Source organism: Mytilus californianus, unplaced genomic scaffold (genome assembly GCF_021869535.1).
Source record: "Mytilus californianus isolate M0D057914Y unplaced genomic scaffold, xbMytCali1.0.p SCAF_13, whole genome shotgun sequence".
NCBI classification, from domain to species: domain Eukaryota; kingdom Metazoa; phylum Mollusca; class Bivalvia; order Mytilida; family Mytilidae; genus Mytilus; species Mytilus californianus.
The window spans coordinates 1,590,986-1,605,696 of record NW_026262615.1 but is presented as its reverse complement, the minus strand read 5'-3'; the positions used below and the strand labels follow the sequence as shown (position 1 = coordinate 1,605,696).

The following is a 14,711-nucleotide window of genomic DNA, read 5'->3' as shown; positions in this document are numbered from 1 at the left end:
AAGGTATCAATGACAATTTAAGCATTTTTTGAAGAAATTAGGATGCATAATTAAATTTCACACCTGCGCACATGCGCACACGTGTACTAGTTCAAACAGAGCCATGTCTCTGGTTCAAACAACGTGGTTATGACGATTTTTCATTTTCACCTTTTTAATTTTTTCATCAAATCATATTTGTAAACGTATTTCTGATAATTTAAATCTTTTTAACTAAATTAATTAGATGCAAACCGCTGAGATGTAAGAAAATAACTTTGAATAGACCGATCAATGTCCGGTTCAAAATAGTTTACCTGTCACCTGAACAGGTAAATTTCAGCTGTTCGACAACTAATTAGCCTTGATTAAAATGAGAAGGTATTAAAGTAGGGGTTGTTTTGATAGTACTTAATGATCATGTCACTTTTATGACCGGAAAAGTGTTGCTGTTAAAGACAAAAGGTTGGGTCAAAAAGATTGTGAAATACGTTAAAATGACCGTCTCTTAAGCCTTGAAAACTAAAAAGTAGATGTCCGTTTCATGCTTTGCCCAGCCAGACTTTTACCGGACATTATACAAATGTCCGGAATATATGACCGTTTTGGCAGCCTTGAGCCAGGGGCCTATATATGGTATGGGTTTTGCTCATTTTGTAGGCCATTCTGTGATCTATAGTTGCTTAATTCTATGTGATTTATTTTCTGTGGGAACGTTTTAGCATTCATACCACATCTTGTTTTTACACCAGAGGAAGACATGCATAGAATATTTGAATACCTCCAGGTTTTATCCTTTCCTTGAAAACAGGAAGTGTATTTCCCCCACAATGCTGTTGTTCTATTTCAACATCCTGTGTAGGGTCTCTCTGGTCTCTTGGCAGTATAAGATTTGGCCCATAATATTTCATTGTCACTTCACAAAGGGTCTGGACCTCTCCTTGGTGCATCATGGCGGGCTCTTGTCTATGAAGCATTAAAGTTCCCTAAAAAGATATACTTCAAAATAAAACATTTCTAGAAATCCAAATTCTACATTGGTTGCCTCTACAGTTATTCCTTTGTAACTCAGTTTCAAAATAAATCAAATTGCACTGGGCGATCTTGGATTTTTTTATAAAAAGAACTTTTAATTTTTGCGATGTTTTTTATCATTTTGAAATTTGAAACTGAGGATTAATTTAAAAAAAAATTAAAACTGGCTTTTTAGAATAAGAAATATAAGTAGCAATATCTGCATGCAGCTTTTCCTTAAATCACAATAATTAATCTCACATTTTTGTTCATTTGTCAAAATTCACAATATTATTATCTTAATATGAATTTTTACCTCACATTATGAATATCACCCAATAATATGTTATTACAATGCATCATCTCTCAACTGTTCTTGGTCACTAATTACAGACTTCGACAGATAACTTGTACTTTTAACATTCCTATTGTTTGTTCAAGGACATCTTTTCATAAATTTAATGGTAATTTAACTTAATTAATGAAATATTAAATACCAATGCATGCATGTCTTTATATAGGAAATAATGCATTCCTTTGTGGCACCAGTCTTCTGAATTTGAACTTTACACATTCATATAACTATATAAGCAGTGCACATTAGGTTTTTGTTGTATATATATGGTGCAAGGATTTATTTCTTATTATAACTATAATCAGTGTAATATAAAGTAAGCAATGTGTCAAGTCTTCAACTTCATTTAAGTTTACCTTCATGGATAATGTTCACAATTTTTTTTAAATTATCAGTTGTGGTTTGCTAAATGATGTCAGCAAGTGTAAAATACTAAATGCAAATAGATAAAGTGAGGGATACTCCCTTTTTCAAGATTTTTTTTAACCCTACGACTAAAATTAATGCATAAAATGGCTTTTTTCTTGATATATGGATATTTTCAAAATAAAATGATCCACTATAGTATATATACAACCTGTTTGAAATATCCAAAATTTATTTATTGTCAGATTTTAAATAAAACCTTAACCAGTGTCATTCATGTGTAAAATGTAAGACAAAGTGACACAATTTAAAGTAGAGTCTGACCAAATTTGGAAGGAAAGATAACACAAATTTTCTTTTATCTTTGCATGCAATTGAAGGTTCTACTGAAAAGATTTCATCACAATCTGACTTGCAGACGAATAGTCCTAACTTTGAACATTAACGTAGGATTTAAGTACAAATATTTAGTCCCTGAAATTGTTAAAAAATGATAATTATTTAATCCTTTTAAGTACTTTTTTTTCTTCATTGATTAACGCAGATTATATCTTTTCTTTATAATAAGCATTAAATATATTTAGATGATGAGAGCGGTAAAGAAGTCAAAGAAAAGTTTACATAATAACTAAATGACTTTTTTATATTTATGTAAAACAATTGTTTCAAGAACCCAGCAAAATTTATAAACCAAATTTATATCTAATTCCATGCCAACTACATTTGCATGATCTAGTTAATATTTCAATTCATGCTAGGTTAATCTATGCATAGATCAATTAAAGATCAATCTATTTATAGAACCATGCCAGATTACTACTATGTATAGTAATCATGCTTTGACCTACATGTACAGATGAACTTTTGTGAGCTTTCTTGTCAGCTAGCTGCCATTTATCTCTGAATTCAAGCTAGAAAAATCACAATCTGCCTTGTAATAATGATACAAGTTTAAAATATGCAGAAATTCTAAGAAAAAATTAAAAATTCAACCATTTTATTCTTATGATTAATCATATATTTTTCTAATGCTCTGTAGCAAAACTTTAGAAGCAATTTTAAAACACATCAACTGAAGACATAAGACTTGGTAATTAACCTCAGGCATATCCCTCTTTAATTCTTTTTACCAGATAAGGTATACACATATTTAGGAGAAAATAAACTAGAGGCTCCTGTCTTGCTATCTATCTTTTGCAGTTTTAACAATATTAGGCAAAAAAGCAAAAAAATTGTTAAAAATTGTTATTTGAGAGAGTCGTCTGTTAATTTGGCCATGCTGACTTATTTGTAGATCTTGTCTTGTTGATCATTTTAAATAATAAAAGTTTCTCTGTATTTATTATAGTTTTCACGAAAATAGGCAAAAAAGAAAATAAATGGTAAAATTTGTCATTTAAGGGCGATATCTCCTAGAAGAAGTCGTCTGACAATTTTGACGTAAATGGACAATAGGTAGAGCTCAAAATTTTGAACATTTTTGCCACTGTCAGATTTTCTCTATTTGTAGCAGTTTTCAAAATAGACAAAACATGCATTTTACCCCTATGTTCTATTTTTAGCCATGTCGGTCATCTTGGTTGTCAGGCAGGGTAATTGGACACATTTTTAAAACTATATACCCCAATGATGATTGTCACCAAGTTTGATTAAATTTGGTCCAGTAGTTTCAAAGGAAAAGATTTTTGTAAAAGTTAACAAACAACAGAAGAAGGACGCCAAGTGATATCGATGAGATGAGTAAATATACTTAATCCTAAAAATTAAATTCTTTAACTGGATAACTCTAAATATATATGTTTGTAACACATAATGCAGATCTGAAATTTGTGTTTTCTTGCAATAAAGAAATAAATTTTTGAAAAGACAAAAGTGTATTGACAAAAATAAAATAATTGCAATTAACCAAAATTTAAAATAATGAAGTGTTTCTAGAAAAATTGTTTAACCTACTTCTACCAGTTTATTTGAGACAGGTTTCTGGTAAACATCTTTACACTTATCTGTTTCCTTAAACTGCAACAATATAAGAAAAGCCTTGAATATTTCTTAGAACAGAAGTTCTTTAAAACACCCCATTGACATGTGTTTTTGATAGAAAAAAATCTTATACAGTTGAACTTCTTTATGTTGAAGTCGAAGGGACCAGACCAAAGTATTCGACTTATCCGAGGTTCGACTCATCTGAGGTAGAGTGTGTCCTCATAAATTTGGAATGCATAAAATACGGTATGAGATTTGTGTAAACTAGATACTTTGAACAGTGTGCCTTTTTTCGATATGACACTTTATGATTGCGCATTCAATCTCCATATTGTTTGGTACTTAATTATGATTAAACATTCAAGTACAGATGCAAATCATGCACAAATAAAATCAATAGTATACACAAATATTTACAAAGGTCAGTCACTATAAATTATGTAATCACTCGCGGAACGAAACAAGTACTAAACTGTCTCTGATGAGGTCGTCTGCTTTACATCAAATTATTATAAATTTATCATAATCGTCATAACTTTATTTATTGTAATTAATGAATTTCCACTCTAACAATTCATTTAATCTCGGCTGGGTCATTTAAATTCGTTTCGTTCTTATTTCAGGTGAAATATATCCAACACACTAACGTTTCGCTTGGACGATCAAACAAGGTGTTCATTACCGGTCACCATAAACATGTCATTTTAACTGTTATACAAACAAGTATGTTTACTCAGCTTTAATCTCTTTTGAAAATGATTAGGTTACATAAGAAATACATCTTTTGAAAATTCTTACTTTCTAACTTCGAGACATCGGGATCAATTCACATTAATTATACATCGACGGGACTATACAGATTCACTCAATTTAACCGAGTATTCGAATCAACCAAGTTCAACTCATCAGAGGTAACTATGCATTGATCAAACAGGAATTTTACCGGGACCGAGAAATTACTTCGACTCATCCAAGTTTTCGACACAACGGAGTTCGACACAACGAGGTTCGACTGTATCAGTAGCTTCCTAGAAATGTTATCTGATCTCTTAAAATTAAAACTTTTTTCATGTGATGAAAGAATATCTGAATTTGACTGGATCTTACTGGTTCTGAATAAACAAGCTGTACTCTGCACAGAAATTTCTCAATACTCATAGTATCCTAGTTATAGGAAAGGGAGATAATTACCTGTACAGCTCCAGTCCTAGTACTTCTGTAAGGACTCAAGCTATTGGCTGTTCTGGGTCTTTGTAGGCGGGACTTGTACCTAGCATCCCTGTAGTTGTTTCTGGCACTTCCTCTAGCACTTCTTGGAGGAGAAGGAACTTGTGAAATCAAATATGGAGATGTCATTCCTTCACCTTGTTCTATTTTTGACAATGTTAAAGCATATTTTTTCAAAGCAGCAGAGTCCAGCTAAAATGAAAACAAAATACAGGTAAAAATTTTAAACATGTGTAAAAACACCTTTCATTAACATTTTCTAAATGTTTCTTTGAATTCTCAGAGGTGGATTTAGGGGGGAGGCCCCGGGTGCCTGGGCCCCCTTTTGTGGGAAAAATTTGGTTGAATATTTAGGGAATCACTGAAGCATGACTAAGCGGGCCCCCTCTTATGGCAGTCAGTGGGCCCCCCTTATGAAAATTTCTGGATCCACCACTGATTCTTATTTGAATTCAACCACTTCAAGTTAAAATATAAGAGATTTTCCATTTTTTTAAGGATAGCCCTGGCCTTAACTGTGACTGTCAAATAAATTAAGATTGGTCATATTACAAATACATGTAGATTCAGACACAACTGTCAAGAACTGCTTATAAGTATTATGAATTATTTCGGTACTACAAATAAACTCTTATATGTCTTGCAATTTTTTTGGTCTTAAAGACATAATGACTCAAATCTCCTTTTATTCATAATAATGGCTATGGTAACTTCTAAATAGGATGGGCTTTTGATTACTGTTAGTGTAAACATGCAAAAAATCTACCATTTTGTTTTTGAACAACCATTGAAATGTGATTTTTGCCACTCAAAATACCTACAGCATAAAGATGTCTGGTATCAATTTCCTCTCTTTTATGATCTTCCTGTATATCTTTAGGTGGAGTCACAGGACGACCCTCATCATCAACATATATCACCTAAAATAGTTACATATTATATTATTCACATGAATGTATCCTAGTTGTGTAACAGTTATCTGTGATGACTGTTCCACCAGGTCTCAAATTGGCAGCCAGCCATCAGAAAAATCTTGGACTAATCATTAAGGATGTTTGCTACTCTGTTTCAAAATAACAAGCTTTTTAAAAGACCGTTTTAAATTAATAGTATATATATAAAGGAATTCAAAAAGCAGAACAAAATGAAGCGTCCATGTGCTTGTTTTCGAGATATAAGCCATTGAAAATTTGGGGGGAAATGATTCTCTCTAGATTTTTTGTATAATTAACATTGGCAGCTTTTTTCTTTCAAAAACTATGAAAAAATAACAAGAATTTTATAAGATTTTCAAATATGGCTTTTTAAACTATATCTAATAAAATTATAAAAAGAAAAATAGGGCTTAGTGGGCAAAATCTTTAATGGCAATACATGGATAAACCCAGAGGATTTCGAATATCTGACAAAAAATCAAAAACAAGAGGAGCGAACATCCGTAAATTGATTATCTTTGAAAACTATTAGTGATGCTAAAGTCCAATTACGTTTTTATAATTAAAATGAACTTTTTCAGATAATTTGAACATACGTTTTTTTAATTAGATAATTTTTGAGTATTTATCATTTTATTAATCTAATGTTAGTTACACAAATGTAATTGAGAAATATTAGGCATGTAATACCATTAAGCCTTAACAATTATTTCTTTTTTTATATAAATAACAGATCATAAATTGACTTTACACCTTCAATTATGGATTTTTGTCTGCTTTCCTAAACATTTCAATTAGTTAAATTAGTTAATTCTGAAACATACTAACAAATGAATATATGGTCAATGCAATTTAAGTATTTCAGCTAACCTATAGTTTTAAGAACCTTAGTACCCTAAGATCAGTTTCACTTATATTCTGTTGGATAACCAACTAAAAACATGTGAATACTCACGTCAGCATCATAACTATCATTATATTGTCTGTCTGCCGGGGCACTTTGTGGACGATATCTACCAGATCTACTCTGAGGTCGACTTGACCTTGGTGACAAATAAGGTAATATGTCTTCATCACCTTTCCTGAATTTAGTAGCCTGAGGATTAAAGCAAAACACAAATCCAGTGTTATAGAACACAACAATAGCTTGTTAGTATATGTAGTAAAGTATGTACATAAACTCATTATAGATACATGTATCTGATAAACTATGTACAGACCCTTTCATGGTACGTAACAACAACAAGCAAAGTCCAAAATATCAGTTTTGAGTTGAAAAATTAAATGTTTGTCTTGATAAGTCTGAAAGGCTAAAAATGGTCAAATATGTTATTTTTGTTAAAAAAACAATAAAAAAATCATTTCCATGATTTCATTTACATGTAATATGATAAAATTCCAACTTTAAAATTGATATATATAAAATAGAGTAATTGTTAGGACTATATAATGTTTGGTAAAAAATTCCATTTTCTATCTTTAAATTTGCTTGAAAAGCAAATCTATGCCAATAATAATTCTTTAAAAATAGACAAAAAATTTAAATCAATGACGGTAAAAGACATGTTAATGATTTTAAGGCTGCATAATTATTCCAAATAATGTATACATACAAAAATGTCATTGATATGATTGTACATGTGCATAAAATGCATAAACTTGCATTAACATTCCCATGTACAACATTACCATGAAAGGGTCTTCAACCATATATATTAACACACAAAACACAAAAACACATGTATTTTTTTTTCATGTAAAACATTTGTGAATAAATCTCCACATCACAATGGTTAGAGAAGCTACTACTCATACATATGTAAACATTTACGAATGCAAATTTCATCACTGATTGAGCAACAATACATTTAAACTCAATTCATAGATTAATTCAATTCAAGATTAATTCAATCTGACAACATCACATGGCAATCAACTAACCAAAGACCCTGGAGTAAGAACATTTTCTTCCTCCTGTACAGATTCTGGAGCTGAAGATGGCGGTCGCAATCTTGGGGTCAACAAAGGCATCAGAGTTGAATCACTTCTCCTCTTTGTGTCTGCCTAAGCATCATAAAATAGTTCTCATTTAAATAAGTTTTTTTTTTATTTTCAAAGAAATAAATCTAAATGTTTGTTGCATACATATATATATGCATTTTACCATATAAACTAAGCTTTGATTTGTTTTAATTTTCAAAATCAATATATAACAAACAAAAAATATTAGATATATTTAAATATGGAATGTAAAAAAAGAGAATTACCATAATTCTTAAAAAAAGGAAGCACTGGAAATTACTGACAGTATAATGTAAACTGAAAATTGTGAACATTGAAGAAGTATAACAATGTAAATGAAATAGTGAATAATGAAAATTAAAGAATTGTACATGTACATGTATAAGAAAAATGAGTGCCTGTTTATATCAGGTGTATATGTGGGAGAGACTTACAGTTTTTGGTATCTGATAGGAGAAAGAGATTGAGATAGAACTAGGTACAGAAAACCTTATATTGAAACACTTGGTGATATGTCATTGTGAATGTTGGGGATTTAGGCGATCCAGTATGAAAAAACCTTTGTAACTTTGATTAGTATTACATGACAGGATTGTAAATCAAAGTTTTATCAATATACATAGATCATCATATTTTACAGTAATTTACTCAACACCAGTAACAAATTTGTAGTCTTAAATTATATTAGTGGTCCTAATGACCACCAGGCAGGCTAAAAAAGGTTTTGAGATCTCTGAATTGGCTCAAAATATTTTGAAGGTATATTGTATGTCATGTATGTTGTTATGAACATTAATTAGACTTATAAGTGCTCATTGTTGGGTTTGGCTCAATATATTTTGTAGGTATTAATTATTTGTATGTTGTTCTGTGCATCAAGGAAAACTTTAACTTCTCTTCAAATCAATACAAAAATCAATGTGTTAAATTTCATGGGAGATGTGTTTATCTGACTAATCAACACCTACAGAACTGAAAATGTGTATTTTAATCTTTTTTACAAAACAAATCCAAATAAGTATATTTGTTTAACCACATGATTACGTAAACATATAACTACTGCACAACTGTAAACCAAGAAAGGTAGATTACTTAAAAATCAATATGATATAATATTGGATTTCAGGTAGATCTGTTTTATACCTGGTTGGGGTGTTGTTACATTAATAATTCAGTTATTCTTTATTTTCACAATTAGTTAAGATATGGGTTTACATGATTCAGTCAATATTTATTTATACTCTTTTTCATGTTTAATACAAACATGACAAAGTTATTTCTCTAATTCTTTATGGACAAAGTAATTGGAGTGGAACAAGTAAAAAGTCTGGATTAACCATAAATGTAGCTTCATAAGGGAGGGCCTAGGCACCATGGGCCCTCATAAATCTGCCTCTGATTTAAGAACCTTTTTATCCTGCTCTTCTCTTTCACTGAATACTGAGGTGAGGGTCTGGAGCACGCAAAAGGGGAGGGGGTATCCTCAGTTCAAATTTTTTATTTCTCTATTCTTATCAATGTCCATATCCGGAAAACTTTGGCAACAAGCTCGAAAGTTAATTTTATAGATTCATAAAAAATATTAAAAAAAATGTGCATGAATAAGTATTAGTTATTCTTTATTTTCACAATTATAGCTAAGACATGGGTTAACATGATCCAGTCAATATCTATTTAAACCATTATCTATGTTTTATACAAACATGACAAAGTTTTTTTTTTATTCTTTGTGGTACATGTTGGGTAAAACCATACATGTACATGTAGGTTGATTAAATAGTGAGGTGTGATTCCCTGTCATAATATTGGTTTGAAAATCTTACTTCAGAGTAAGACAATATCTTTCTAGGGGCCCAATTGCAAACTGTCACAATATTAAAGATTAACTTTTATCAATTAATTATATGTGTCCACTTTCAATAATGAGATTTTGAAATTTGAAAATATTTGGCTGAGACTCCTTAGTAAATCAGCATGCTTATTGGGAATTTGTAATCAAATCTACATGTGTACATAAATAAAATAAATGGAGAATGTATCCATGGGCAACAAATGATGCCCCTGCTTGCATATAACATTATAAAGGGACATAACTCAAGAACGGTAAAACTGACACAACCCAAATTCGAATTTGATCTGTGTTTTATGGTAATAAGCAATTGTGTATGATTTTTAAAACATTTGGTTAAGGCAATCTAAAGTTAAAGAACAGAAACTATTTTTGAGACATACATACGGACAAGGGTAACCCCTAATGCACCCTCCGACACAGCGGGGGTTAATAATAAGGAGATGGGGTATGATTGCGAAAGAGACAACTTTCCAACAGAGTTAAAATGATGAAGATATAAACAATTATGAGTCACCGTACAGTCTTCAACAATGAGAAAAACCCATACCATATAGTCAGCTATAAAAGGCCATGACATGAGCGATGTAAAATAACATGAATGAGAAAACTAACAGCCTAATTTATAACAACACAATATACAAAAAACAAAATATGACAGACGACTACTGAATTACAGGCTCCTGGGTTGGGACAGACACATAAAGAACGTGGCAGGGTTAATTATAACCATGTTACAGATTGTAAGAAATATGATATAAACAGACATCAAATGATGAAAGCTTATAAATATTAGATGAACACAATTGAAAATTTAGGGAGAAAGGACAGACAATATCAAATATCCAAAGAAGCAACAGAAAGCTATTTTAATTTTCTAAATTGATGAAAACAAACCAGCACAGGGTTGCAAACTTCAATTTAAGTGAATCTATGTTTAAATTTTAAGTATCAATTATTAATTCTAATGCAATCATTTTGTATCAATGGTTCTGATTGGATGACAACAATTGCATGTAAAATTCTCTTTACCTGTTTGTAGTTAAGGGAATGCTGACATTTTGAATAATGGAATGTACTGACATGTTACATGTATTTCTTCAATAATAAATAAAAAAACTCAAATTTTTATATAATTTCATTACATTCTGAGGCATATAAGGAGCCTGAAAACGCCCGGTGTTTACATTTGATGCCAGAAGCATACATGTGACGTCACCTTGTTTAGTTGCAAAAGATGATACTATCATTACGCAGAATTTTTGTTTTATGCAGTACATTGTATTACACCGAAATAATGACTGAAATGGACTGATTTGTTTATTCTGCATTAGAATAGAGATAACATTATTGTATATGAAACTTGGCCCACATAAAAAAACTTGGTTTTACGTAAGCCAAGCTTCAAATACAATGCAGTTATTTCTCAAATCATAAACAAATTGAACAAAAATTGACTCTTAAATTTAATGTTGTTTTAAAGTGACCTTTGTGCAACCCACTCCTGATGGTTTCATCTCAAATAAAATATTTGACAGACATTAAATGATAAAGTTATCAATTTATCAGGTTTTATCTTTAACAGTTTAAAACTATTAAGAAAATAAATTGAAGCATATTAACAGTTTTCTTGAGTGCTATTATTCTCAAGGATATCTACCGGAGTTTTGTACTCAGACTTTAATTTACTGATTGTGAAATACAATTAGGATGTGAAGAAATTTCACAACAGTCCTATTGAGTTTATCAATATAAAATCAAAGGAGAAGGTTTGAGGGTACCAATATGAAATCTAAAGCAGAACTCAAACCTGGGACGGTCTCATCACAGTGGGTCTCATTTATAGACAGAAAATAAGCAGAATTCATTGACCGCCATCGAGTTGAACAATGACCTTTGTTGTTGAGGGGCAGAAGTTCACAGCTTACTTAATGTTGGTTTCAGAGTGAAATAGAAATGTCTACAGTTTTTTTAAAGATTTGGACGAGTATAATAAATTCCAGTGAAACAGTCTTTCTGGTAAAGTGTCCTGCAGCCAGTTTTTTTTTTAAAGAAAGAAATCTATTCTACATGCGAATGTCAAAATCATTGACAAATCTAAGCCCAATGAAACATCAGAGACATTTAAGCTTACGATGATGACATTACAACCAGCAAAATTGAAAACTAATCTATCTTCCCCTATCACTTACCCTTACTCTCCTTACAACTTCTAGTTTGGCAATTTCTTCTAATTTCCTTTTAATTTCTACTTGTCTGTTCCTCTCAATATCCAATGTTTTATGTACTATGGCCTGTGCCAGTAAATCTTTTACATGTTTTTTGTGTTCCTTCCTAGCCATGTTCAGTCTGTATTGGTTTTCAGATATGATCTGTCCTCTCCTGTCAACCTGTAAATTTGATAAATATCATGTTTTTAGAGAATTTTATTTAATATTCTGACTATTATTCAGCCAAAGCAACGAACTAAAAAGCTGAATAACCAGTATAGTTTATTTGACAGTGGTGAACGAAAATTCTTTGATTACACTAAGCCAAATAGACAGCTATTGTTTAGTTACACACAATGAAGGAATATGATTGCTGAAGATTCAATTTTTCAAATTTTATAGTACGGGGACAGTACTAGTGGTAACAATATTCTTGTGCCCCTTCTTTGTAGAAGGCTTTAAAATGAAATCACATGAACCAAATACATGTATTGGTTTACAAATACTAAAAACAATGTATCATTGACAGGTGGTTGCTTTATGTCGTGTCGCAAATATAATCATGCATATCCAGATCAAGGCTGTCAAATATGTTTTTATATACAATGATTGCAATAAACAAATGTCATGAATGTATACATATAAATAAATAAAAGGTGTTTTTGCCATGAAGTATTTAAATGTGAAGTTGTACTTACCAGACCAGCCTTTTTGAGATGGCGTCGCATTTTGGTATTGGAAAAATACCCTGCCAAATTCTTATCTGTGAGACTACAGTATGTAGCAAGGGGCCTGAAAATAGATGGATTATCTGAATTATAAATTTACTTAGCATTTACATGATGTACACAACATATTGATGAAGGTTACACACACAATAACATTTAAATCACCTAACAACTGATAATATTAATATTTCTTCAAAAAACCCACTTCAATTTTCTTTCAAGTAAAGTCTCCTCTGTACAAAAATTTGTTGAAGGTTAGAGTCTGTCATTGAAAGTGAATGTTTACATATGCTTGGGTATAGAAATATAGCTATTCAGTACTCTCTCTGAGAGGCTGCTGTTTTCACTTTGGCTGACTGTTTTAAGTCCAGTGACAAAGACATTAAATGTCAGGATCATGAGATCATATTAATGTGGTATGTATGACAGAAAAGGGGCTAGAGTCCAATTTCTTTTTACAAATAAGGGCAGGGCATTTAGAAAACGGGACAGGGGTCAAAGCCTCCTGTAGAAAACACTAACTAGCCTGTCAACACGATGTGAGTGCGAACCTCCCACATGGCACATTTTCTACTGTCTGTAATTCAAACTGACACAATCGAATGACAGACAGGGATGTGTAACAATTTTACTGATTGAAGTAGCCCCCCTTTTTCCTGGACACCCTACGACAAGACCTACCCATCATGTATTTGGCTCATCTTGCTGATTTTCAGTTGTCAATGTTAAAAGATAATTCTGCAAGTATAAAAACTGCAAATTGGACTTTAAATGATGTCACAAATCCATGTCGTTTAAATGTAAAATCTCTATTTTGCCGTCATAAACATTCGTCGCCGGGGAGAGTCATGTGACCAAACAACTCTTTCACGCAGGTGCCCCGTTAATTGTCGTGTTTTGCTACAAGTATCTCCTCCTATTTCTTAGGGAGCACCAATGAATGACATTAAACTTTAATTCAAAATTTGTATTTAAAATCTAATTTATATTCTTATTTTTGCAAAACAATGTCTATTATTGTATTTAAAATTGTCGTTTAACGGAAAAAAAGTTAACATATCTTTCCTAAATTTTGAAATGTTGGAATATAGAAAAAGGTGGATGGCATTTAATATATTCGACCACTTTTTTTTTAAATGATGTTTTCGTATATTTAGGCATTATTTGACCGAAACATTTCATAAAATTCGGATTAGTGGTGATCGAAAGGTGTGATCTGTTATTTATTGACAATTTACAGATGCGGATCCAGGATTTTGAAAAAGGGGGTCGGGGGCCAAACTAGACAAAGTTTGGAGTGGAACCGGTCAAAAGTCTGGATTAACCATACATGTAGCTCCATAAGGGAGGGCCAGTGCACCCTGGGCCCCCTAAATGTGCCTCTGATTTAAGAAACCTTTTTTATCCGTCTCTTTTCTATCACTGAATACCCGGTGAGCTGAGGGTCTGGAGTACGCAAAAGGGGGAGGAGGTATCTTCAGTTCAATTTTTTATTCTTTAATTATTTAGTGCAATTGTCTCTATTCTTTATTCATTTTGACCATTATTCTCTATTTCAGCAAACCATTATTCACTATTCATTTATCGTCCTGAACATGCGGCATGAAATAATTGCCACTGAACGTTAAAGTCATATGAAACTTCAACTTAAAAAAAAAGTTTAATATGTTTTATATAAATTCATGGCTGAGTTTTACTATGAAACAAGTATACGTGAACTTTCTTGTAAAAGAAAATCCTTTATATTATCAAAATCTTCATAAATGTACTGCTATCGAAATTATTGTCTTCCCGTACACTAATTCGCCGATATTTTCCCGTATGCGGTAACCTTAACTACGGAACTCTCGTCAGAACTTCGGCCACCGCACAGCGTAAGTGCGAGGGGAAAACCGTGATGAAAGAATGTAAACAAACGTGCACTGGAAGGTAAATAGTAATAATTGATTCTCAAAGAATAAATATAATACATCAAATCATTTAACAACATTAACTGTAAGGAAAAGTTTAATTCATGTAACAAATGGGAACGCATGGAAAATG

General features: G+C 31.6%; 1 protein-coding gene across 6 annotated transcripts in view; it reads right to left on the bottom strand.

Annotated features, from left to right (window-relative positions):
* Positions 1 to 14,711, bottom strand: part of LOC127722990 (glutamate-rich protein 3-like) — a 67,307-nt gene that overhangs the window by 51,214 nt on the left and 1,382 nt on the right. For 3 of the 6 annotated variants that reach the window (XM_052229399.1, XM_052229403.1, XM_052229398.1), the window contains exons 2-8: positions 12,639 to 12,732; positions 11,923 to 12,120; positions 6,815 to 6,955; positions 5,746 to 5,844; positions 4,889 to 5,116; positions 2,563 to 2,625; positions 761 to 965 (exon numbers count right to left, since the gene is read on the bottom strand). In XM_052229399.1, the coding sequence (XP_052085359.1) occupies positions 761 to 965; positions 2,563 to 2,625; positions 4,889 to 5,116; positions 5,746 to 5,844; positions 6,815 to 6,955; positions 11,923 to 12,120; positions 12,639 to 12,732 (1,028 nt within the window). Of the gene's footprint in view, positions 1 to 760; positions 966 to 2,562; positions 2,626 to 4,888; positions 5,117 to 5,745; positions 5,845 to 6,814; positions 6,956 to 7,800; positions 7,924 to 11,922; positions 12,121 to 12,638; positions 12,733 to 13,349; positions 13,518 to 14,711 lie in introns of those variants that run through there. The other 3 variants (XM_052229402.1, XM_052229400.1, XM_052229401.1) reach the window with 3 other exon arrangements.